The sequence below is a fragment of the Brassica napus genome, chromosome C1, assembly GCF_020379485.1.
Source record: "Brassica napus cultivar Da-Ae chromosome C1, Da-Ae, whole genome shotgun sequence".
Classification (NCBI taxonomy): domain Eukaryota; kingdom Viridiplantae; phylum Streptophyta; class Magnoliopsida; order Brassicales; family Brassicaceae; genus Brassica; species Brassica napus.
The window spans coordinates 46,723,766-46,745,882 of NC_063444.1; the positions used below are offsets into that span (position 1 = coordinate 46,723,766).

Below are 22,117 nucleotides of genomic sequence, written 5' to 3' on the forward strand. Positions count from 1 at the left end.
GACGTTTAACAACGAAACGTCTTTCGACGTTAATTCGTCGTGATGAATTTACAACGAATACTGCCCTAGTAAAAAATATGTTTTCTTGTAGTGTACTGATATATGTTTCTATTTCTCTCAAACTACCTGTTTAAACTGTATGACCTTGAAAATTATAGTTTTAATATTTAACTTGTATTTTAAATTTTCAATAGAAATTTATTTCATACACAAAAACATATGATGACAGATATCATGTAGCCATTTTTATTTAGACACATTTAACTATATATATAATCTCTAGTTGATTCAAATTTGGAAAACCTATGATATTCTTGTTGGAGGTTGAATAGATATTGGGAGCAGGGAATTTACCGTTCATCAGAATAACTTGTATAGGTCTACAACTTTATCATATGACTATTATATTTTCTAGCAATTGGCAAAAGATATGAAAAAGCCATAAAAAAATAAAGAAATTAAAAACACCAAAAATAGGGAGAGGTTGTACTTCAATTTCCCAAATATGGACGAGAGGAATAGCGAAATGAGAGGAGAAACCAAAGAAGTGAGGAAAAGCAGGAAAAGAAAAACATTCGTCTTCACAAACCCCCTATAAAAAAAAAATGCCTTTAATCACTTCCACAACCTGAAATCAAATTCCAGTAAACAATTAATACCCCACGAAAACATAAAAATCCAAAACTGTTGTCGGAACCAAAAACCACTTACTGTTATGCGAGGAGCTAAAGTCTTGGCCGCATGCCTCTACCTTGCTGCAGCCGCAACGCTGGTGGTCCAAGCCGAAGACCCTTACTTCCACCATGTATGGAACGTGACCTATGGAACCGCATCTCCTCTCGGCGTTCCACAACAAGTCATTCTAATCAACGGCCAGTTCCCTGGTCCCAACCTCAACTCTACCTCCAACAACAATATCATCATCAATGTCTTCAACAACCTCGACGAACCTTTCCTCCTCACTTGGTAATAACCATTAATATCACCAAAAGAATATCACTTTACATGTGTACAATACCAGCTAATAATAGGGTTTCTTGATTTTATGCATACATGTTTTTTTTTATGTTGATAACTCTTTACCAACCAACGTGAAGTTGACCTAGTGGTTAAAACTATTGGATTACTTTATAAAAATCTAAAAGATCGATTGGATTCGATTCCTGTTGGGAGGGATCTACTAAAAATCTACTATGTGTTTTAGGAATGGGATCCAGCACAGAAAGAACTGTTGGCAAGATGGGACTCCAGGTACTATGTGTCCAATCCCAGTAGGCACCAACTACACTTACCATTTCCAGCCTAAGGATCAGATCGGTAGCTACTTCTACTACCCGACCACAGCGATGCACCGTGCCGCTGGTGGATTCGGGGGACTCCGTGTCAACAGCCGTCTCCTCATCCCGATCCCTTACGATGTTCCGGAAGATGATTACACCGTCCTCATCGGTGACTGGTACACTAAGAGCCATACTCAGTTGAAGAAGTTCCTTGACGGTGGTCGTACTCTTGGTCGTCCAAACGGTGTTCTCATCAACGGAAAGGCAGGGAAAGGCGATGGATCTGACGCACCTCTCTTCACCTTGAAGCCTGGAAAGAGCCACAGGGTTAGGATCTGTAACGTGGGTCTCAAGACATCTCTCAACTTTAGGATTCAGAATCACAAAATGAAGCTCGTCGAGATGGAAGGATCGCACGTTCTTCAAAACGATTTTGACTCTCTTGACGTCCACGTTGGTCAGTGCTTTGGTACCATCGTTACCGCGAATCAAGAACCTAAAGATTACTACATGGTTGCATCCTCTAGGTTCTTGAAGTCGGTTATTACAACAACTGGACTTCTCCGCTATGAGGGAGGTAAAGGACCAGCCTCTTCGCAGCTTCCGGCTGGTCCTGTCGGATGGGCTTGGTCGTTGAACCAGTTCCGATCCTTTAGGTGGAACTTGACGTCTAGTGCAGCTAGGCCAAACCCTCAGGGATCTTACCACTATGGGAAAATCAACATCACACGCACAATCAAGCTAGTGAACACTCAGGGGAAGGTCGATGGTAAGCTTAGGTACGCGCTGAACGGAATCTCTCACACTGACCTCGAAACTCCGTTGAAGCTCGCCGAGTACTTTGGTATTGCCGACAAGGTCTTTAAGTACAATAGCGTCGATAACCCGACCGCGGAACAGACCAAGAGCATCAAGATCGAGCCACACGTTCTTAACATCACTCACCGCAACTTCATCGAGGTGGTGTTTGAGAACCACGAGAAGAGTGTTCAGTCTTGGCACTTAAATGGTTACTCTTTCTTTGCCGTCGCGTAAGTAAAACAAACAAAAAAGCTCTATTTTAACCACATTCTTGCATAGCAAGTAACTCTTCATTTTAACCTAATTTTCAATTTACTTTTTAAACCACATTCTTGCGTTGCAAGTAACTCTTTAACTTAACCTAATTCTTTTTTATTTTTTCTCTGTTTCAAAGTGTGGAGCCAGGGACTTGGACCCCAGAGAAGAGAAAGAACTACAACCTCTTGGATGCAGTGAGCAGACACACAGTCCAAGTCTACCCAAAGTGTTGGGCAGCAATCTTGCTAACATTTGATAACTGTGGAATGTGGAACATTCGATCTGAGAACACAGAGAGACGTTACTTAGGACAGCAGCTTTACGTGAGCGTCTTGTCGCCCGAGAAGTCACTTAGAGATGAATACAACATGCCTGAGACAAGCCTCCAATGTGGTCTCGTCAAAAACACACCTAAACCTGCTAACCCTTACGCTGGAGCCTAAGTTTACTTTTAACAAAACAATAACAAAGAGTTTAGATTCTTCTGCTGGTTTGAACGATGTGAGACATTTGCACGTCTCTACCCAACGGATTAATTTTTCTTGTTTTTTTGGGGTCTTTTTGATTATTTTAATTTTACAAAATTGATTTTTTTTTTAAAGTATATGGTTTATTCTTATATGCATGAGATTGAATTTACGTCTATCCCTTAAGTAATTTTTGCTCATTTAAAAAAACTCATTAATCTTCTCTCTTTTTTGGTTCTTCACCTTTTTCTTTCGTAAGAGTATGTAATGTCTCGATAATCTTCCATGAAATAAGCAAAGATCTTATTTAGAATCGTGGTCGTCCGTCTCCTGGTTTGCCGGCCGATAAGATCTCTGAGATTGATCACACATTCAAATATCCTTCAGACACGAAACAAATGTTTCAAGCTATACTACTAGGTAGAATAGAGTTAAAAAAAACATTGCTTAAAATGTAAAAATGTTATTTTTTTGGCCTATGTAAAAATATGATAAGAGTCAAGTTTTTAATCAAAGGTGTGTTGTTTTTTCCTCTCCCAAATCTACAGAGTGGAGTGGAGTTCTACAATCTCTCTTTCTGTACCTCGTGATTCTTCTTCGACCATAGGCGTTTCCTTGAGAGAAAACTCATCGAGGCTATTGTTCTCTGTATCAACCTGGACAAGCTCTTTCAACATTGTCATTACTTGAATCATAGTTGGCCTTTCGAACGGTCGTTCGTCCAGACACAAAGACGCAATTCTCAAGTAATGAAACAACTCAACATCGTCGGATTTCTCTGTTATTAGGTTCGGATCAAAAATCTCAGCTCGTCTGTTCTCCCTGTAGAGCTGCTTAGCCCATCCCACGAGATTGTTGTCTTCACCAAACTCCTCTGGATCGATCGGTCTCTTGCCTGAGAGAAGCTCAAGAAGTATAACGCCGTAGCTATACACATCTCCTTCGGTGGTGCACTGGAAACTCTGGTAATGATACTCTGGTGGAACATAACCGAGACGGGTATCCAGAGCGCTCACCAGCCCTACCATACCGAAATCTGAGACACGTGCTATGAGATCTTGGTGTAGAAGAACATTGCTTGACTTCATGTTCCTGTGGATAATGTGAGGAATGCAACTATGGTGCAGGAAAGCACCCCCGTTGCAATCTTCTTCCTCGCAGTCCAGTCGAGAAAGATTTCACCTCTGTGTAGAACGGTCTCTAAGCTTCCGTGTCTCATGTACTCGTAGACAAGAAGTCTCTCTTCACCGATCTTGCAATAGTCCAAAAGAGGAACAAGGTTTCTATATTTGATTTTTCCAATGGTCTCCATCTCAGCCATGAGCTCTCTGTCGCCTTGTCCTGTGAATTGATTCAGCTTCTTGACTGCTACAACAGACCCGTCCGCGAGTTGAGCCTTGTAAACATCTCCAAACCCATTCGTGGCTACTAAAAGGTCTACATAAGTGAGAGGCTTCTCAAACGTGGCAACGTTAATGCTTAACGGTTCAGAAGCGGTAGAGAGTTTCCAGTTGTTGCTGCTACCAGAGGTGGGAAGGCACTCAATGTACTTGTCTCTCTTCTTTTCCTTCTTCTTAACCTTCCTTACTCGGTAACGCGCTACAGTAAGAATCAAAACACACATGAAAGAAAACACAAACCCAGCGATCATCCCAGTCTCAATGCCCTGCTCCTTAGGGTGAGCATGGGAGCCTGTGGGACGGGAAACAGAGCTGCAAAGTGAGAGAGGAATCCCACAAAGGCCTGAGTTGTTTGACTGAGAAGGTCGTAAGTTGGCCTCCAGATGGTATTGGTCCGGTCAGATTGTTGTTAGAAACGTCCAAGTCGGTGAGGAAAGAGAGGCCTCCAAGTGATCCCGGAATCAAGAACTCCAATTTCTTTCAATCCCCAGAAGCTATCTGGTATGGTCCCGGACAACAGGTTATGTCCCAAATTCAAGATCTGAAGGTACTCCATGTCACCATAACTCAGAGGGATAGAACCAGAAACGGAATTATATGAGAGGTCGAAGTAGACCATGCTCCCGTTACTCGAGAAAATGTATCTCACTGGGTATATCCTATCCTTGGGACAAGATTGAACCATCGGCGAATCCCTTAACCGCTTTACAAGAACAACTTCCAACGCAAACAAACCGCCTGCACCTCTGCAACCCCTCCCATCTTCGTTCCTAATATACGCTAACTGTTTAACAGAGACTCTTACAGGCATTACCAGACCGGCCTGGCTTGCAAGCTCAGCTGGGAGGTTTCCGGTTAGATGGTTTCTGTTCAGATCAAGCCAGACAAGGCTCTTGCAGTTTCCAAGCTCAGGCGGGACATTCCCGGTCAAAGAATTGTTTCCCAGTTGCAAAATCGCCAACCTCTCAAGGTTCCCGAAGCCTACCGGGATTTTCCCGGTAAACCGGTTACTAGAAAGGGAGATGAAAAGCATATTGGTGCATCTAGAGATTGATTCCGGGATAGAACCGGTTAAGAGATTGTTGTTCAGGATCAGAGTCTCCAATTTCCCTCCATCAACACAAATGCTCCCAGGGATTCCACCGGTTAGATCGTTCCCCCACATAACTAAGTCGGTGAGGTTCGGCAACCTCCATATCTCCCTTGGAATCGGACCGGAGAGAGCGTTGAAGCTGAGGTCTATAGTCTTCAAGCTCTTGCATTCACCTAGCTCTACAGGAACACTCCCCGAGAGGTAATTGCTGGCGATTAGCAGCTTCTCAAGAACCGGGAAGCCGGATGGCACTTCTCCGGTGAACTCGTTAGAGCTCAGATCAAGAACTCGCAGGTTCGTACAGTTGGTGAGCGAAACCGGAACAGAGCCTGAGATGTTATTGTAGGGCAAGTAAAGATGCGTGATTCCAGGCTTTGTAATGAGCCGCAGGAGGTGAATGATCGCGGGAGCTGGCCGGTGAGTCTGTTGCCGGATAGATCGAGGATCTCTAGCGTTGGGCAGAGCAGAGAAAGCTCCGGTGGAATCTCGCCGGAGAAAAAGTTGTTCGCGAGTGAAATGTCTCAGGTTCTTGAAATCTCTCCAGTATCCTCCCCCGGGGATTTTCCCGCCGAGACCGTTCCGAGAGAGGCTTAGCTTCTCGAGGAAGTTACAGTTTGACGGAGAAGAATTCAGTTCCCCACTGAGGTTATTACTCGAGAAATCGACAGACACCAGCTAGAGAAGACGTCATCCACCACTGAAGCGTCCGATAAGGAGTTTGACGATAAGTCCAGAACCTCGAGAGAACAGCCGGAAGAAGAATCTCCCGCCGACGAAAAGAAGAAGTTTCCTTGCAGATACAAACTCAACGCCGTGAGATTTTTGAGATTCAGTGTTCCGTTAAGTCCGCCGTTTCGTAGGTCCAGACCGATGACCGTACCATCGCTAGAGCAGGAGACGCCTCGCCAAGAACATGGGGCATGACCCGACCCGTATTTCCAGTTACCAAGAAAGTTGGTAGGATCCGACTTGACGGAGGTTTGCTTAAACGCCGTTAACAGAGCAGTTTCGCGCTGGTAGTCGCTGAGTGGACGTTTGTCACGAGCGTCCACTATTAGAAACAAGACGAGCAAACAGAGGATAAAGAACAGCCGCTGTTGCTTCATATTATTATTATTATTGAAGTGTTCCACAACACTTCTTCTTCAGTGGGGAAAATAAAGAAGAGTGGTTTTTTTTTTTTGAGAAGCTGATGAGAAATTAATTATCAGGTTTCTTCCTCGCGCATCACGGAGAGAATTAAAGAAGAAATAAAGCTTGTCCATTTTTTCTCCTCTTTGATGGAAATTTGCAAACCGAAAGAGAAGAATTTCGCAAAGTGAGAAAAATGGGGAGAAAAGCTAAAGAAGAAGACAAAACTAGGGAGACTAGACTTAATCCTTACGTGCAAAGAGGATGTTTCCTACACTAGACGGGTTTTTTTTGTAACTTCTCATGAGAAACCGTACTCGTTGTTCCTAATCTTCAGCGAACGCAGATTTAGTGATTTACTCATCGGACTTGAAGACGTTATAATGGGCTTTTAGATATTAAAAGCCCAATACACTGGGCTCACATATACCCGTTTACTATACAAATCCGACATGTTGGAATTCCAGATCGGACGGCCAGCTGTGCTCAGTGGGTTCACGTCATGTGGACCCCACGCATGTCTCGCACCATCTTACACGAAATATTATTATTCTCTTTTGTAATAATGTTTTTCATCGTCCACTGATAAATCATTTCGCCTTGCTTTAATTATTCCGAAAAGTAGGCAGAGAAAAGAATCGCTTACGGTAATAATCTACTCAACCTCAATAATGTCGGCGTCTTTCTTCGTCGACCATTTGATGATGCTCAAGCTTCTTCTCCATATCTAAGGGAAGCCTTCGTCGAATTGAGTGTTCTAGTGGTAAGCTCTTCGATTTAAGCAATTGGATTCGACTACGTTTCTATCTGTTGAGTTTTGTTCATTGTAGTTCGTGTTGGATATCAATCAATTTAGTGGGTTAATCAATCTGGAAGAGTTCAGATATGCCTCTGATGTCATGAAGGGGACTATAAATCTATTCTATAACTCGGTTTTATGACTTTGTATATGAATCACAGATCATCTGAAAGATGGAGAAAGTGAGTGTATCACCTCAACGATCCAACAGCGTTGATAGCTTAAGGGTTGAATCCCCGAAGAGAAAAGGTTTCGGGTTGAAGAAATGGAGAAGGATCAAGAGAGATACTCCTGTGAAAGACGAGTCCGCTGCACCTGTTGATGATGGTAGTAAGTTGCTGAAGCGTAATTTGACTGGCTTGGTGAACCCTCCTTCTAAACATGTAGACTTGTCTTCGGTTGAAGCAAGACAGAGTAGCGAAGGCTCTGTTGGATCTGTAAACATGATGACTCATCATCTTCCAAGTGTAGTCAACGGGTTTAGTCCCATTCCAGGTTTGTTTACTGTAGGCCAAGGTTTTGACAAGAGCGAAGAGCTTAGTGGTAGTTCAACAGCTGCGAAGAATGTAGTAGGAGGACGAGGGAAGATTGTTTCAGGTCGCCAAGGGAGTGATACCATCAAGAATGGAAGTGATTTTGTGTTTTCGAGTGGCGCAGTTTCTGTTGGAGAGAAAGATGAGAGACTGATGATGAATCATATAACAACAGAAGGTCAAGAAGCTAGGGAGCAAGTCGAAACATATAGCAGAAGCGAGAACGGAGGAGAAGGTGAAGATGGAGATGAGAGTCATAAGAAGAAGAACAACCATTGTTGGGCAGACAAGGATCACGTTGCGGATTCTATCAGAAGTCTTGCAGCTCTGCAAGAAGCTCTTTGGAAAGGTTTGCACACAAACCATACTTCTCACTAAAGACACATGATGTTTCTAAACTAAAGTGAAACATGTGCAGAGGTTACAAGTTTCCAGGAGCTGAGTAAGGAATCTATACCACCACTACATTCGAACAATGATGAAGTCGATCCAGGATCACAGGTACTTATCTTGAAGCAAAAGGTGAAAAATCTCCAACACAAACTCGAGGAAGCGAGAGCTGATCTCGACACAAAGGAAGCCAGGATTCAAGAACTCGAAAACGCGAAGATTGAATGTGAACTTGAAGGCGTTTTCCAGAGAAAGATCGAAGCTGAAATCCAGCATTTGTTGCTCACAAGTTCTCTGAGTGCATCACTACAAGTAATCAAAGAACAACCAAAGAAGGTACATTCTGTAACTGAAGATCCTGAACCGAACCGTGGAGCCATGTTAGGTAAAACATGCAAGTCCAGTTTCTATTTCTTGATACAGTTGATCTTGCTAGTCTCCATACTTCGGTTACTGCTCCTCCAATCCTCTCCTGCTTCACGATTAGTTATACCAACCTGATAACAGTTCATGTTGGTGTTCATGTTGTGTTACCATACATTTTTGTTTTTTTTTCTTCAGATTTTCATTTATTGTTGTAATAACTAGTTGAGTTTGCTTGGGCATAATATACAACGATGAATAATAATTTATAGATGTGTGATATAAGCTCGTAATCGAATTTCTAGTTTAGTTAAAAGCATCTCCATGTCCTAAAGGATCTTTAACAAGACTCACAAGCCACCAAACAGAGCAATAATGATCCCAAACCGGCTTCAAACCTGGGTCCAGTTGAGGCACACCACCATGTATGTCCTAATCCAGTCTGTGCCACCACTGAAGCAGCTCTTTATGTACACAGCTTGAACCTTTAGAAGACAAAAAGCACTAACAACTAGCATTTGCACAACACATCATTTACACCTTTACGAGATCCATTATATATGCTTTTGCTTCTGTTGAGTTCACGGGCTGTGTATACTTCTCTTCTTGCTTAAAGAAACGAATCAAGGTAAGAATAGTTACTCATACCCCTTCGAGACGTCGTAGACATGGACAAAGTCAGCAGGTTCAGCCATGGCCATGTACTTCCCATCTCAAGTGTAGCGGATCGACCTGATTGCTCCAAGGTTACCCTTCAAGACAGCCAAGGATTGAGACAGGTTGCGGATGTCCTGGTTTCCAGTTGAGGAAGTGGTTCCGTCAGGATGCCACGCAGAGGTGAAGGAGTAGTCCACGTGTCCTGATAGCGTTTCCAGCGTCTGTATAGAGGAAGATATGCGCTTTTATAAAAGCACATGAGTGGTGGTGAAAGACCATTTGAGACACGAATTTAACAGTACCTTTCCTGTGTTGGGATATACTATTAGGCCATCATTATGGGAGGGATTTGACTAAGGGCCCTTGACATTTATTATTATTATTTTTGTGTTTAAGAACTAAGCTAAGGGCTTTTGTATAAGTAGTTGATTATTGGTGGGACTAACCTTGTCCCTTACTTAATTAAATTGATTATTTTCATTAATAAGTAATAACATATATACAAGCATAGTTTTTAATAAAACATATAAAAGAAAAATTTAATACTAAAATTGAAAACATGAGAAAATTACAAAAAAAAAAAAAATTACAAACATCATAATATATAAAAGCAAACAAACATTTTATTCGAGTAACAAAAACTTATAAACCAGAAGTTATTTGGAAGATGTCCAAATTTAGTCCATATATTATCGATCAAATCATTTTTTAAATTGTGATGGGCTTGTGTATTCCGAACGCTCGTTCGACGAGCAATTATATTACCGAGATTTGAAGGCATATTGATGGACAATGTATCCACCTCTTCTCTTTCTTGAAATTTATCAACGTCATACTGAGTGGATGATGATTTTTCATCTTCGACAATCATATTATGGAGTATGATACATGCTCTCATAATATTTGCAATCTTGTCTTTATCCCATAAATGAGATGGGTTTCGGACTACGGCAAATCTAGCTTGCATGACTCCAAAGGCACGCTCGACATCTTTTCTCACAGCTTCTTGGGTTTGAGCAAATAATGAATTCTTCTGACCTTGTGGTAGTCGAATAGATTGAATAAAAGTCACCCATTTCGGATAAATACCGTCCGTGAGATAATATTTCAAATGATATTGATTACCATTAACATTGAAATTTACTTCTGGTGCTATTCCGTTAATAATGTCGTCAAAAACGGGTGATCGATCAAGAATATTAAGCTCGTTCATAGTACCTGGAGCTCCAAAAAACGCGTGTCATATCCAGAGGTCATATGAAGCTACGGCCTCCAATACAATTGTTGGTTTATCGGTTCCACGCGAATACATTCCTTTCCAAGCGGTTGGACAATTCTTCCACTCCCAATGCATACAGTCGATGCTTCCAACCATCCCCGGAAACCCACGTTGTTCTCCAATATATAATAGTCTTTCCAGATCCTCCGGTGTGGGACGTCATAGATATTCATCGCCAAACAATTGGATTATTCCCGCGGTAAAATTGTGCAAACATTTTCGAGCTGTTGTTTCACCAAGTCGGACATATTCATCAACTGTATCAGACCCACCACCTTACGCCAATTGTCTAATTGTTGCGGTACATTTTTGGAGCGGAGATAGATTAGCCCGTCCGGTTGCATCTTCTCTTGGTTGAAAGTATTCTATTTCAGTAGACATACGATGCATAATACGCAAGAACAAGCTCTTGTTCATTCGAAACCGTCTTCGGAATAAGTTGTGCGGGTATGTTGGAGTTTCACAAAAATAATCGTTCCAAAGCTTCGTGTTGCCTTCTTCCCGGTTTCTCTCGATATGTATACGTGGTTTTATCTTTTTTGGTTCAGGAATAAAATTAAGATTTTCAAATATATCTTCAAATATAGAATCAAATTCATCATCATCATCTTTGTGGTAATGATAATGTGAAGAAGAAGCCATTGAAAATTTATAAAAGAGATTGAAAATTTATAAAAGAGAATTAAAACAGAGAATGTGTTATGAGGAGGAGAAGTAATGCATTGTATGTGAGAAGTATGATCTATATATGCTACATTGTGGTAAGTGAAAGCATGACAGTTTGCTCACGAGCATTACAGTTTGCTCAAGTAAGACAGAAAACAGACAAGTCACGGACTCAAGTCACGAGTTCTTTTGTGTCACGGACTTAACAAAACATGACTTACATGAGATGACTTATATAATAAAATATCACTTACATGAGATGACTTATATAATAAAACATGACTTATGACTTATATAATAAAACATGACTTATAATAAAACGAAATGTTCCACAACAACGTACACACTTAAGCATTCAGATGTCTCACTAAAGGTAAGTGAAAGCAAATACTAATTACAAACAAAGAAGCATCTCTAAACCAGTCATACTAAAGCTTCACCATCTAAATCAACGAACCCTCACGCTAGAAGAATCAGTTCCGTAAGAGAAGCACCACTCCTAAAACTAACACAAGAACCATTACCCCGAGAAAGAACTCAAACCCATAGCTAAGCTTAGATTTCTCCTTAGCTAAATCATACACCATCTTCTCTAGAATGGCTAGCTTCTGCTCAGTCTCGTAGTCAGACAAAAGGGCAAGACTGTCGACCTTTTCAGACAGTAGAAGAACGTGTCTATCTCTGGCTCTCAGCTCCTCCATCAAGGCATCATCCCACCATTTCCATACGTGACACTCCCCATCATTTACATTCGCAAAAGTGTAGTATCTCCTACCTGTGAGCACATACGCAACAAGATATGAGAAGTGACAGTAGAAACATACACAAGAAGATATGAGAAGTGGGAGTAGACAGTATCTCATACCAATTTCGCGAGAAGATGTTGCAAGTAGTGGCTGAGCGCCACAGTAGCATCTCTGCGGGAAGCCGAACTCTACCTCGGGTTCCGGAGGGTACTGAACCGGTGAACCTCTTTGTAAGGTTATCTCCTCTTGGTCACGTCGAATTAAGTCATCCGTCTCGCTGTAGCCACTGTCCACAAAGTTGCAAAATAAATCCTCTGACTCCGAAGGCTGACTATAGTTGTAGTCAAGTCCCATGTTCCTCTTAACCTGCAGAAAATGTCCAGTAATTATTAGAATCAAGATTAAGCAAGAACATTTGTAGTTATTTAAAAAGAGACAAAGCAAGACATTGTTATTTTAATTATTAAGCAAGACATTTTATTTAAATTATTAAAAGCTTTAGTTTATATAATCCCACGGTTATTAAAAAATACATATTGATTAAATAAAACAAGCATATAAAAAAGACATACATAAAAACAGAGATTAAAAAAGACAAATATAAAACATAGAATTAAAAGGACAAAAAAAAAAACTTAGTTAATAAAACTGAAGAACATGCTATCTAATTCTTCAGAAGTACGCAGCTAAGAGCTTATTCTTCACAACTTCTTCTGCCTCAGTTAATGGCTCTGACTTGGCGAGGAGAGTATCCAGTATAGCCAACTTAGACAGTCTCTCCTTCATGGCCAAATCCTCCTTCTTCATTTCCCAAAGGGTGGTATACTCAGCAACAGACTTCCCTTGAGCAGTGTTCCTTTTCGATTTAGCAGCCTTGATACCTTCAGGCCGGGTCTCATGATCACCATTCTCGGTGGTTGACGTTTCAGCTGTTGTTTCACCATTTTTCCTCTTTGAGCTCGCTTTTGGAGTGTTGAGGCTGAGCCATTTCTGTTCATACCTCGACACACACCACGCATGCTCGAGGCTGAACTTGGTTCTGTGATCAGCGTAGAAGATGTCATGAGCCCTCTTGAGAACATCAGTGTCACTCTCACCACTGCTAATTTGCCTCTCTGCTGTGGCGTAAGTGTCGCAGAACTTGTTAACATGATCGTTTATCCTTCCCCACCTCTTCTTACAATGAAGATGCTCTCTCTTTTCACCATCCTCTCCTCCGTGAGGACTTGCTGCGTAATACTCAGCAACATGTTGCCAGAAGGTGAGCGACTTCTGCTGATTTCCAACTACAGCATCCTTGGAAGTGTTGAACCACGCACTGATTAGAACCTCGTCATCAGCCGGGGTCCATTTGCGTCGAACAACACGGTCCACGGGTGTGCTCACTGGTGTGCCTACGGGTGTGTCTTCAGATTGTTGAGAACTGAAAGGAGGGTTCTCGGATTCTCCTAAGTGAACACTAGAATGAAAACTTTCATAAGGAAAGTTTTCATGTTGAACACTACTACCTTGTTGACTGTAAAGTAGTCATGCGTATAATTATTTCTTGAATCCATACCACTAAGAAGAGAGAAGAGATTAAGAGGAGATGGTAGAAGAGATAAACTAGCTACGTATATTTAAGGGGGGCATGAGAAGGGGTTTGATAGGAGGAAGTCAAGAGTAAGTTAGCAATAACTTACCCACTTAATGACTAACCGGTAACAAGATATGTCTTATCTAAAGTTATTACACAAACAAAAAGCTATCAACTATCCTAACAAGATCATTAATATATTGCTGGATTTCGTTTCAAACAAACTACCCTTTACAGCCTAACCTATCTAATCAATACGAAGTAACCACGACAATGGCTTTAATACACAGCAAAACATTTAGAAAACAAGTGTACTTTCACTGGAAATGGTTGGTGTGATTCATTAAAAATACACAGATTTCAAACTAAAAATACACATTCAAATATTTCAAACTCAAATCATCTATACGAATCCCTTATCAAATCATCTATACGAATATCAAATCATCTATACGAAACCCTTATCAAATCATCTATACGAATATCAAATCATCTATATGAATCCCTTATCAAATCCCTTACAAAGATTTCAAACTCAAATCATCTATACGAATCCTTTATCAAATCATCTATACGAATATCAAATCATCTCTACGAAACCCTAATCAAATATTCAATCAAATAATCAATACAATTTTTTCAATATGCATCTATATGAAACCCTAATCAAATATTCAATCAAATAATAATCTCGATCTCAGAAAGGAGGTGAAGGACATACCTTAATACGATTAGGTCGATTCTCAGACGATTGGGGATGCTTGGGAAACGAAGCGAACCGACGATTTAGGTCTTCGTCATCGGAGATTTCAGAGTCGATTTCGGAGTCGGATGTGGATTGCGCTTTCGGTTTCGGAAACAAGTCTTCGTCACCGGAGATCGATTAAGAGATCACGTAGAAAGCTTCCTCCTTTGCTAAATCGCCTTCGCCGTCGCCTTTTGGAGTCGGATAGAAAAGAGGCATGAAGAAAGAAAATGAAAAAGACGATCCGTCTTCGAAATCATCTCCCACTTCGGTGCTGCCACGTACCCACGAGGGACGACACCGAGAAGCCCTTAATCAAGGCCTGTTCGTCTCGTCCTTTGCTATTTTTAATTTTTTTAAACCCAAAATGGGTTAAGGGTCGGGCCCAAGGGCCGACGATAACGATGCCCTTAGACCCCTCCGGATTTTCCCCAACAATAGCTAGTAATTTACCATTTGGACTCAATGATGCATGTTGCATATATATATAACATTAGTAATGTCAATTGGGCAAGCTATTAATGGGTGGCCCATGTCCAAATCTATATAGACCCAGATGGACAGACCCATATTGGACCACAATTAATTTTTGTCCAAACGGACGAACCCAAATACATCAATGGTCAAAGTTGGGCTTAACCACTTGGACAATGGACGGCCCAATATATTTAAATTTCTAGGTTTTGCGATTTGGGGGAAACACGATTTTCATTTTTTTCGTTCTTCGTTGGGGGAAACACGATTCTTCTCTTCCTTCTTCGATTATGGTTCTCCTTCTTCGATTATTCTCCTCCTTCTTCGATTCTTCGTTGATCCTTCTTCGATTCTTCTCCTCCTTCTTCGATTCTTCTGATTTTGTCATCTTTGAAGGTTTGATTTCGTCATGATTTTTTCATTTCTTCGACTGTTTATGTGTGATTTCATTGATTTGTGTTGTGGTTTTTCATTATTAGCTACTTATTCAATGGATTTGTGTTTTGTGTTAGATACTCAAATGGATCGGTGAAAGCTAAAAGGGATTGTTGATGTTGAGTCTCGGTCCTCTTGGACGTTGGTGATTCATGGTAAATCTTCTCCTTCTCCTTTGATTATAAAACATATCGGTGAAAGCTCATGAATGTTATTTGTTGCTGTTTAGATGATCTTCTCGTGAAACCTCGGATCCATTTGCTGAGATCAAACCCTCTCAAGCTCAGGCTCTCTCAAGTTCAAACCCTCTCAAGCTCAGACTCTCTTTAGTAAGGTTTTTTTCCTGAGTTACTTCACTTGAGTGATTTGGTTTGAGTCTGATGCTCTGGTTCTAAAGATCTGTTATTTTTTTGTAGGTCGCAGGTCTCTCAAGCTCAGGCTCTCTCAAGTTCAAACCCTCTCAAGCTCAGACTCTCTTTAGTAAGGTTTGTTTCCTGAGTTACTTCACTTGAGGAATAAAACTTGAGCGTTGCAGTATTAGCTTGAGAATTGTTGATTTGAGTCTTATGGGTTTTTGGGTTGATGAACGAGATGATATGTTGTTCGCCAATCATGCTAGGAACTCTGTATTAAAACTATGTACTAAGTTTGAACTGTTTTAAAATGATTCCTTGTGTCTGATAGCTTTGCTGTATAATTGTCAGTGTTCTTGTTTTGTCTTGTGTACTGCTTTGCTGTATAATTCTGCCTTCATTTTTTCATAGATTTGTTGCCTTCGTTTGGTATATATCTGTTTTGGGTTGTGGTGATTTACCTTTATCTTATTTGTCATGAGCTTTGTTGCCTTTAACAATTGAGTAATGCATCCTTAAGTCATTCACTTCTTATAACTGATGTTTTCTCTTTTGTTCTCTTTTGTGTAGATGGAAGCAAATACTTTGAACCTGTACGATGATGACTATTTGAGTGTTGAAGACATGATGGCTGAGAATGAAGATGATCAGGAGATTCAGGATGCACAAGGTGATTCTGTAACCAGTCATGCTAAGACCAGAGGTAACAAACGTAGACACTCGACATGTTGGAAGAATTTTAGTATTGTAGGAGATAGGTTGTCGGATGGAACTCATAATATTAAGTGCAATCATTGCAATCAACCCTACAACATAGATCTAAGTAGGATTGGAACTAATACTATGTTGCGACATTTGAAACGGTGTTCGATGACTCCTGGATGTACACCTGGAAGTAATAAGAAGATGGATATGATTGTCTTCCGTGAAATGATGGCGATTGCAATAGTTGAGCATAATCTGTCGTACCAGTTTGTTGAGTATAGAAGGGTGAGAGATGCTCTTGCTTATGTGAATTCAAGCATTGAATTCTGGTGTAGGAACACGGCAGTAACTGATGTGCTTAGGATTTTTGAGAAGGAGAAAGCCAATCTTAGGAAGGTGTTGAGTGAAGTTCCTGGTAGGATCAGCTTCACTACTGATCTTTGGAGAGCAATCACGGTAGAGGGTTACTTGTGTTTGACAGCTCACTATCTTGATGCAAACGGGAAGCTACACGCGAAGATAGTGGAGTTTTGTGCGTTTCCTCCACCTCACACTGGTGCAAGTATTGCTATGAAGTTAATGGAGATACTGAAAGAATGGGGCTTAGAAAAGAAGGTGTTTACAGTAACGGTGGACAACGCTACTGCCAATGATAACATGCAAGTGTTTCTAAAGAGACAGCTTCGCAAAAATCTGGTGTATAATGGTGAATTTATGCATATAAGATGTGTGGCACACATCTTGAACCTTATTGTTCAAGATGGGTTATCAGTGATTGGTGAAGCTTTAGAGAAGATTAGGGACAGTGTGAAGTTTGTAAAAAGTTCAGAGAATAGGGAAAAGATGTTTGAAGCTTGTGTGGAAACTGTTGGGATTCAGAATCAGAACAAGGCTGGTCTTATTTTGGATGTGTCAACGAGGTGGAACTCGACCTTCAAGATGTTATCTAGAGCTATTGAGTTTAAGGATGCATTGCGTAATCTCTCTAAAGTTGAGCCAAGCTACAATTGTAATCCTTCAGATTTGGAATGGTCAAGAGGAGCACTCATCAAAGAGTTTTTGTCTCCATTTGCTGAGATGACAAAACTGGTTTCAGGCTCCAAATACCCTACAGTGAACCTCTACTTCATGAAGGTGTGGAAAATAGAGAGTTGGCTGAGACATCATGCGACTTCAGAAGATGATACAATATGTGAGATGGTGAAGATCGTGAGGGTAAAATTCGATAAATACTGGGATGACTACAGTGATATATTAGCAATTGTTGCGGTCTTGGATCCGAGGTTGAAGTTCAAGTGCTTAGAATACTGCTATACCACTTTAAACCCGTCTACAAGCAAAGCTAAAATGGATCACATCCGTAAGAAGATGGAAAAGCTGTTTGGAGTGTATAAGAAGAATACTAAGGCCACTACTACAACCGCTTCATAAACAACAACGGAGAACAGTCTACCAGTCGGATATGATGTAAGTTGTCAATCAATAGTCAATTGTTTTGCTCATTGGTTTGCTATTAATCATTTTTTTAATGTTTATATTGCAGGGGTTCTATGCATTCATTACTCAAAATGCAGAAGAAGGGAAATCAGCTTTAGATGTCTACTTGGCTGAACCGCCCATGGATTACTCTGCCTTTCCGAAGCTAGATGTCTTAAAATACTGGAAAAACAATAAATCTCGGTTTAAGGAGTTGTCTCGTATGGCGTTTGATGTGCTTTGTATCCCTATTACAACTGTATCTTCAGAATCTTTTTTTAGTGCTGGAAGTCGGGTCCTTACCCGGTACAGAAGCCGACTACTACCATCCAATGTACAAGCTCTCATCTGTACAAGAAACTGGATTCGTGGGTTTGAACCAATGAGTAAGTTGTCTTTGCTTGTTCTTGTTATGAGATCTTTGCTTGTTTCTGTTATGTGAAATGCCTAGGTTATGAGATCTTTGCTTGTTTCTATTAAGTCTGGTATGTATTGTCTTATTGAGTCTGTTATGTATTGAGTCCCATCTTTTGTATCGAGGCTGATATAGTCATCATGTATTGAGTCTGTTTGTTAACATCAGTTCTTGATGTGCTAGGTGATTCTGAAGATGAAAAGGAAGATGAAGAGAATGAAGGTGAAACTGAAGAAGAAGAAGAAGAAGAAGAAGAAGAAGAAGAAGAAGATACAAAACGTTTGTTTATGAGTCTATCTTGTACTACTGGTGACCAAGTGAAGTTGAAGTCTATGAAGTCTATCTTGTGAACTTATAGTCGTTTGTTTCAAACTTTTTATTGCTTTTATGGGTTTGTGTCAATGTGTGCTTCGTTTTCAAAGAGATACAAAACGTTTGTTTATGAGATTACATGATTGTCTTTGAGACTATGCATCTTTCAAAATTGAAACTTTAAGAATTTTTGCATTTTTAAACTTCTGAACTTGTGTATTTTTATAATTTTGAAACATGAAATTTAAAACATGAAGTTGAAGTCTATAACATCTTTAAAACTGAAAATTTAAGATACTTTACATCTCTAAAATTGAAATTATGTTGTTTATATTAAGTGGGCGTAGGAGGCCTATGGACAGCCCAACAAATCATGGTCTTATTTGGTTATAGTCTCATTTGGACATGGTTTTATTTGGGCTTCGACCAAAAATGTCCAGCAAGAAAATAAAGCCCATTCGGACACACCCAAACCCGCCCGGTCCGCCCAATTGCCGCAAGTGTACAAGACTAGTGATATGCTAAATCAAAATCAAAACCATGAAAGAAAGCAAGGACTTTACATTGACTGGCCAGGGAAAACGAAAAATGGTTAACAAGCTGGTATCTCTCCATGTCAAAATCTCTAACTCCAGAGTCATTATTTGAGGCGGTAAAATGAAGGGCGCCACTATGAACCGAAGACCAAAAACTAAAGTTAGAAGCAGTGACTCTTTAACAATTTTATGTGGACCTCTTCAGGAAAAGACGAGGAAAAAACCTGGGTTTGTTGTAGATCTCAATAGCATTGGTGATAGCATTATCATCATATGTCGTACGAGAGCAAAAGCTGACGCCCGGTCTATCAAGATGCTGAAACCAATGTGGAAAACTAGATACAGATGAAGCTTGTCAATGAGAATGCATGTAAAGAAAACGTGACTAATCCGTTAATCAATATATCTAGAGTCTTAAACCTTGCAGATAAGTTCTCCTTGAAATCCACCAGCAACTAGAAAGTCGTCTTTTACTGCAAATGTACTCACTTGAGTCTGTGTAAATCCTTCCAGCAAATCCAGGACTCCCTGGATGTTTCTAAACGAGAAAAAAACAACAACTCAGAATCAAACAAACATATAGTTACATCTAAGTAGAACTTGACATTTTGGTAAAAACCAACCTCGGATGGTCAACATGACCGTGAACATTGAGAACTTCCTTCCAGACGTTAGAGAAGATTTATGAGTTGGCAGAAAATTAGACAAAAGATATACGTCGTGCTTGGATGTTGCCCACACCAAGTTCCTCAGCTATGAAACCAAATAAAAATTCTTAATCAGAAGTTAGATAAATCAAGCGAACTACAACCAACAAGACTACTAACTGGTCCCAAGTTACCTGGAAATGAAGGATAGTAGATTTAATAGATCTTGAATTCCGCCAAAAGTCATAGAAATGCTCCTCTTTCTGTATGACCTTGCAAACCTGAGTTCATGGAAAAACAAAGATGCGTTAAGTAGAGGCTGTGCTAATCTAAACTTTAGGGAACAAATGCAGCATCATTACCATTTCGGATGATTCCCCGGAATTGGGAACATTTTCATAGTTCTTATACTGTTGTAACCTAGTTTGTCTGTACTTCTCTCTTGAGATACTAAGCATGACCCAAGGAATCCCCTGAATACCTTTCCCTTTCCGAGCTTGTTCTGCCGTTGTATCAGCTATTTTATTATTCTGTAAACCCCGTGGAACATACCGAGTAGTCAAATTCCTCTGAAGCAGCGAGATCATCATCATCAAAATTGCCACAACGGAACTCGTCACCCACATCATCAACTTCCACATCTTCCATCTCATCATCTACGTCTTCCATGTACTCAGCAGCATCATCATCCCCTTGGTAACTGGACATTTTCTTTTTCTTTTTTTAGAAAGTAAATGAAGGCACCTGCATATGATAAAACACACACAGCCATATTAACAAAGACTCCATCCATCCACCCACCATTTTAAGAAACTCTACATTCCAATTGAGATGTAGTAATTGTTCGGGTTAATTAAAGCATATCTGTTATGAAATAACTTATAATTTATAGTATCGAGAAATTTAAATAAGAGTAGAATTTAATACCCGTAGGAAGCAAATAACACTAGTATAAGGGAGAGAGTTTATTATAAGGAAGAAGAAGAAGATGTAATGGTTCTTTGATTATAAACTCTTGTTCTTGTTTATGGTGTACAAAAGAGTGAGATGAGTGATGGTATTTATAGTGAACAACAATACATAAAATAACAAAGATAGTGCTTAATTTGGTAAATGAGTGGGTGATCATAGTGTTTGATGAGTAGATGATCATAGTGCTTGAGTTGGTAAAGAAGTGGATGATCATAGTGCTTGAGTTTGGTAAAGAAGTGGATGATCATTTCAATGCTTAATTTATAACACTCCCCCTTGATCATCCATCTTGTATTACGTGGTGCCTCGTTAAAAACCTAGTCATGGAAAATCCAATGGGAAAAACCGTAGTAAAAGTAAAAAGAGTACAACTACGTAAGCTCCCCCTCGAATGAGTAGTCATAGAACCTTTAGAACAATGATAGATTTTCATCTCTCAAATTGTAACATTCTCTTTGGTTGTCTATCTTTTGTATGTTCTTGTTGCCTCGTTAAAACCTTGTCATGGAAAAACCCAATGGGATAAAAAAAACCATGATAAGGAAAAAGAGTACAACCACACTTACTATCATATTTCTTTCCCTGGAAACAATATCTTCAGGATATGCATTCCAATCAACTCTCTTCAGAGAATTAAGCTTAAGAGAATAAACTCTATTCATTTCTATTATGATATCTAGGGCCTTTAGACTTCTTGTCCATAATTCTCTTTTGACTTAGACAATAGTTTATTGGTCTATTTGGATTTCAAACCAAATTTCTTACATATAATCGTATAGAAATTCGTCTCATACATACGAATTATTCATTTGTAACTATAGAAGTTACTATTATGATTTTCTTTCTTTTCATATAAAATTACATCTTTCAGTAATGAAAAAGATTAATAATGTTCTTAAATAACACTCTTACGTATGGTATTTCAGGACCAAACATATACGAGCGTCTTAAATAAAATACTTTAAGGATCTTTATGATAACATCTCAGTTTTAGATCTCCAGTTTAGAATACATAAAAACAATATAGTATTGTCAAGAGTTTTCTTTCAAAATATAATTTTTCTATAACTCTTCAGGCGTTTTGATTATATTCAAATCATGATTCTATTGATTTATAATCTCTTGATAAATACAAATAGATACATTTGTTAACCTTATAATATTTCATATATCCCATAAAATACTTTGTTTCAATTCGATCGAATATGCAGAGTTCCCGGGAACATTTTGATATCATCAATCCTTCATGGATTATACTTTCAGGGATTAACATTTTTCAAGTGGATTGTTTCATTCAAGTTCTTCCTTTATTACCAGACTATAAGGAACTTGAAACTAGTTGCATCTACCACATGAAATTATGTCCCTTCACAATTAATTTCATATTGATCCTTCTTTGTGTGCAACGGTTCATTTACATCTCACTTGTTTTACACCTTTTAGTGTATGGACTACTGGTCCAAATACTTCTCTATTTCACAAGAAGTTTATATCTTTGTCTATTGCATCTTTCTGATTTGGCCAATCATTTCTTTGTGTACACTTTTCAATAGACTTTCTTTCATGATCCTCTTTCTCATTTATTATATCAACTGCTACTTTGCATGT

The 22,117-nt window shown here is 39.7% G+C and overlaps 3 protein-coding genes and 1 pseudogene across 3 annotated transcripts; 2 read left to right on the plus strand and 2 right to left on the minus strand.

The window, feature by feature from the left end:
- The first annotated feature begins 600 nt into the window (after nucleotides 1-600).
- On the plus strand, nucleotides 601-3,074 carry LOC106426913 (L-ascorbate oxidase homolog). The gene is made up of 3 exons (XM_013814960.3): nucleotides 601-966; nucleotides 1,205-2,311; nucleotides 2,476-3,074. The coding sequence occupies exons 1-3, from the start codon at nucleotides 716-718 to the stop codon at nucleotides 2,780-2,782; spliced, it is 1,665 nt and encodes a 554-aa protein (XP_013670414.2). The 5' UTR covers nucleotides 601-715; the 3' UTR covers nucleotides 2,783-3,074.
- A 182-nt stretch (nucleotides 3,075-3,256) lies between these two features.
- Nucleotides 3,257-6,857, minus strand: LOC106377432 (receptor-like protein kinase BRI1-like 3). The gene is given in 7 exon segments (XM_013817669.3): nucleotides 3,257-3,941; nucleotides 3,944-4,566; nucleotides 4,568-4,666; nucleotides 4,668-5,667; nucleotides 5,670-5,818; nucleotides 5,820-5,976; nucleotides 5,979-6,857. Coding segments are annotated over 7 exon segments (3,048 nt in total). The 5' UTR covers nucleotides 6,406-6,857; the 3' UTR covers nucleotides 3,257-3,348.
- A 129-nt stretch (nucleotides 6,858-6,986) lies between these two features.
- LOC106426930 (WPP domain-interacting protein 3-like) lies at nucleotides 6,987-8,786 on the plus strand. Its single transcript, XM_013867660.3, has 3 exons — nucleotides 6,987-7,193; nucleotides 7,391-8,111; nucleotides 8,181-8,786. The coding sequence occupies exons 2-3, from the start codon at nucleotides 7,403-7,405 to the stop codon at nucleotides 8,651-8,653; spliced, it is 1,182 nt and encodes a 393-aa protein (XP_013723114.1). The 5' UTR covers nucleotides 6,987-7,193; nucleotides 7,391-7,402; the 3' UTR covers nucleotides 8,654-8,786.
- A 339-nt stretch (nucleotides 8,787-9,125) lies between these two features.
- On the minus strand, nucleotides 9,126-20,297 carry LOC106377430 (annotated as a pseudogene).
- Nucleotides 20,298-22,117: the final 1,820 nt, after the last annotated feature.

Excerpts from the sequence above, each read along its gene's own strand:
- LOC106426913 (XM_013814960.3), top strand. The coding sequence starts at position 716 with ATGCGAGGAGCTAAAGTCTTGGCCGCATGCCTCTACCTTGCTGCAGCC. Across the intron at positions 967-1,204 it reads GAACCTTTCCTCCTCACTTG|GAATGGGATCCAGCACAGAA; the intron begins GTAATAACCATT and ends TATGTGTTTTAG. Across the intron at positions 2,312-2,475 it reads TACTCTTTCTTTGCCGTCGC|TGTGGAGCCAGGGACTTGGA; the intron begins GTAAGTAAAACA and ends TCTGTTTCAAAG.
- LOC106426930 (XM_013867660.3), top strand. The coding sequence starts at position 7,403 with ATGGAGAAAGTGAGTGTATCACCTCAACGATCCAACAGCGTTGATAGC. Across the intron at positions 8,112-8,180 it reads GCAAGAAGCTCTTTGGAAAG|AGGTTACAAGTTTCCAGGAG; the intron begins GTTTGCACACAA and ends AAACATGTGCAG.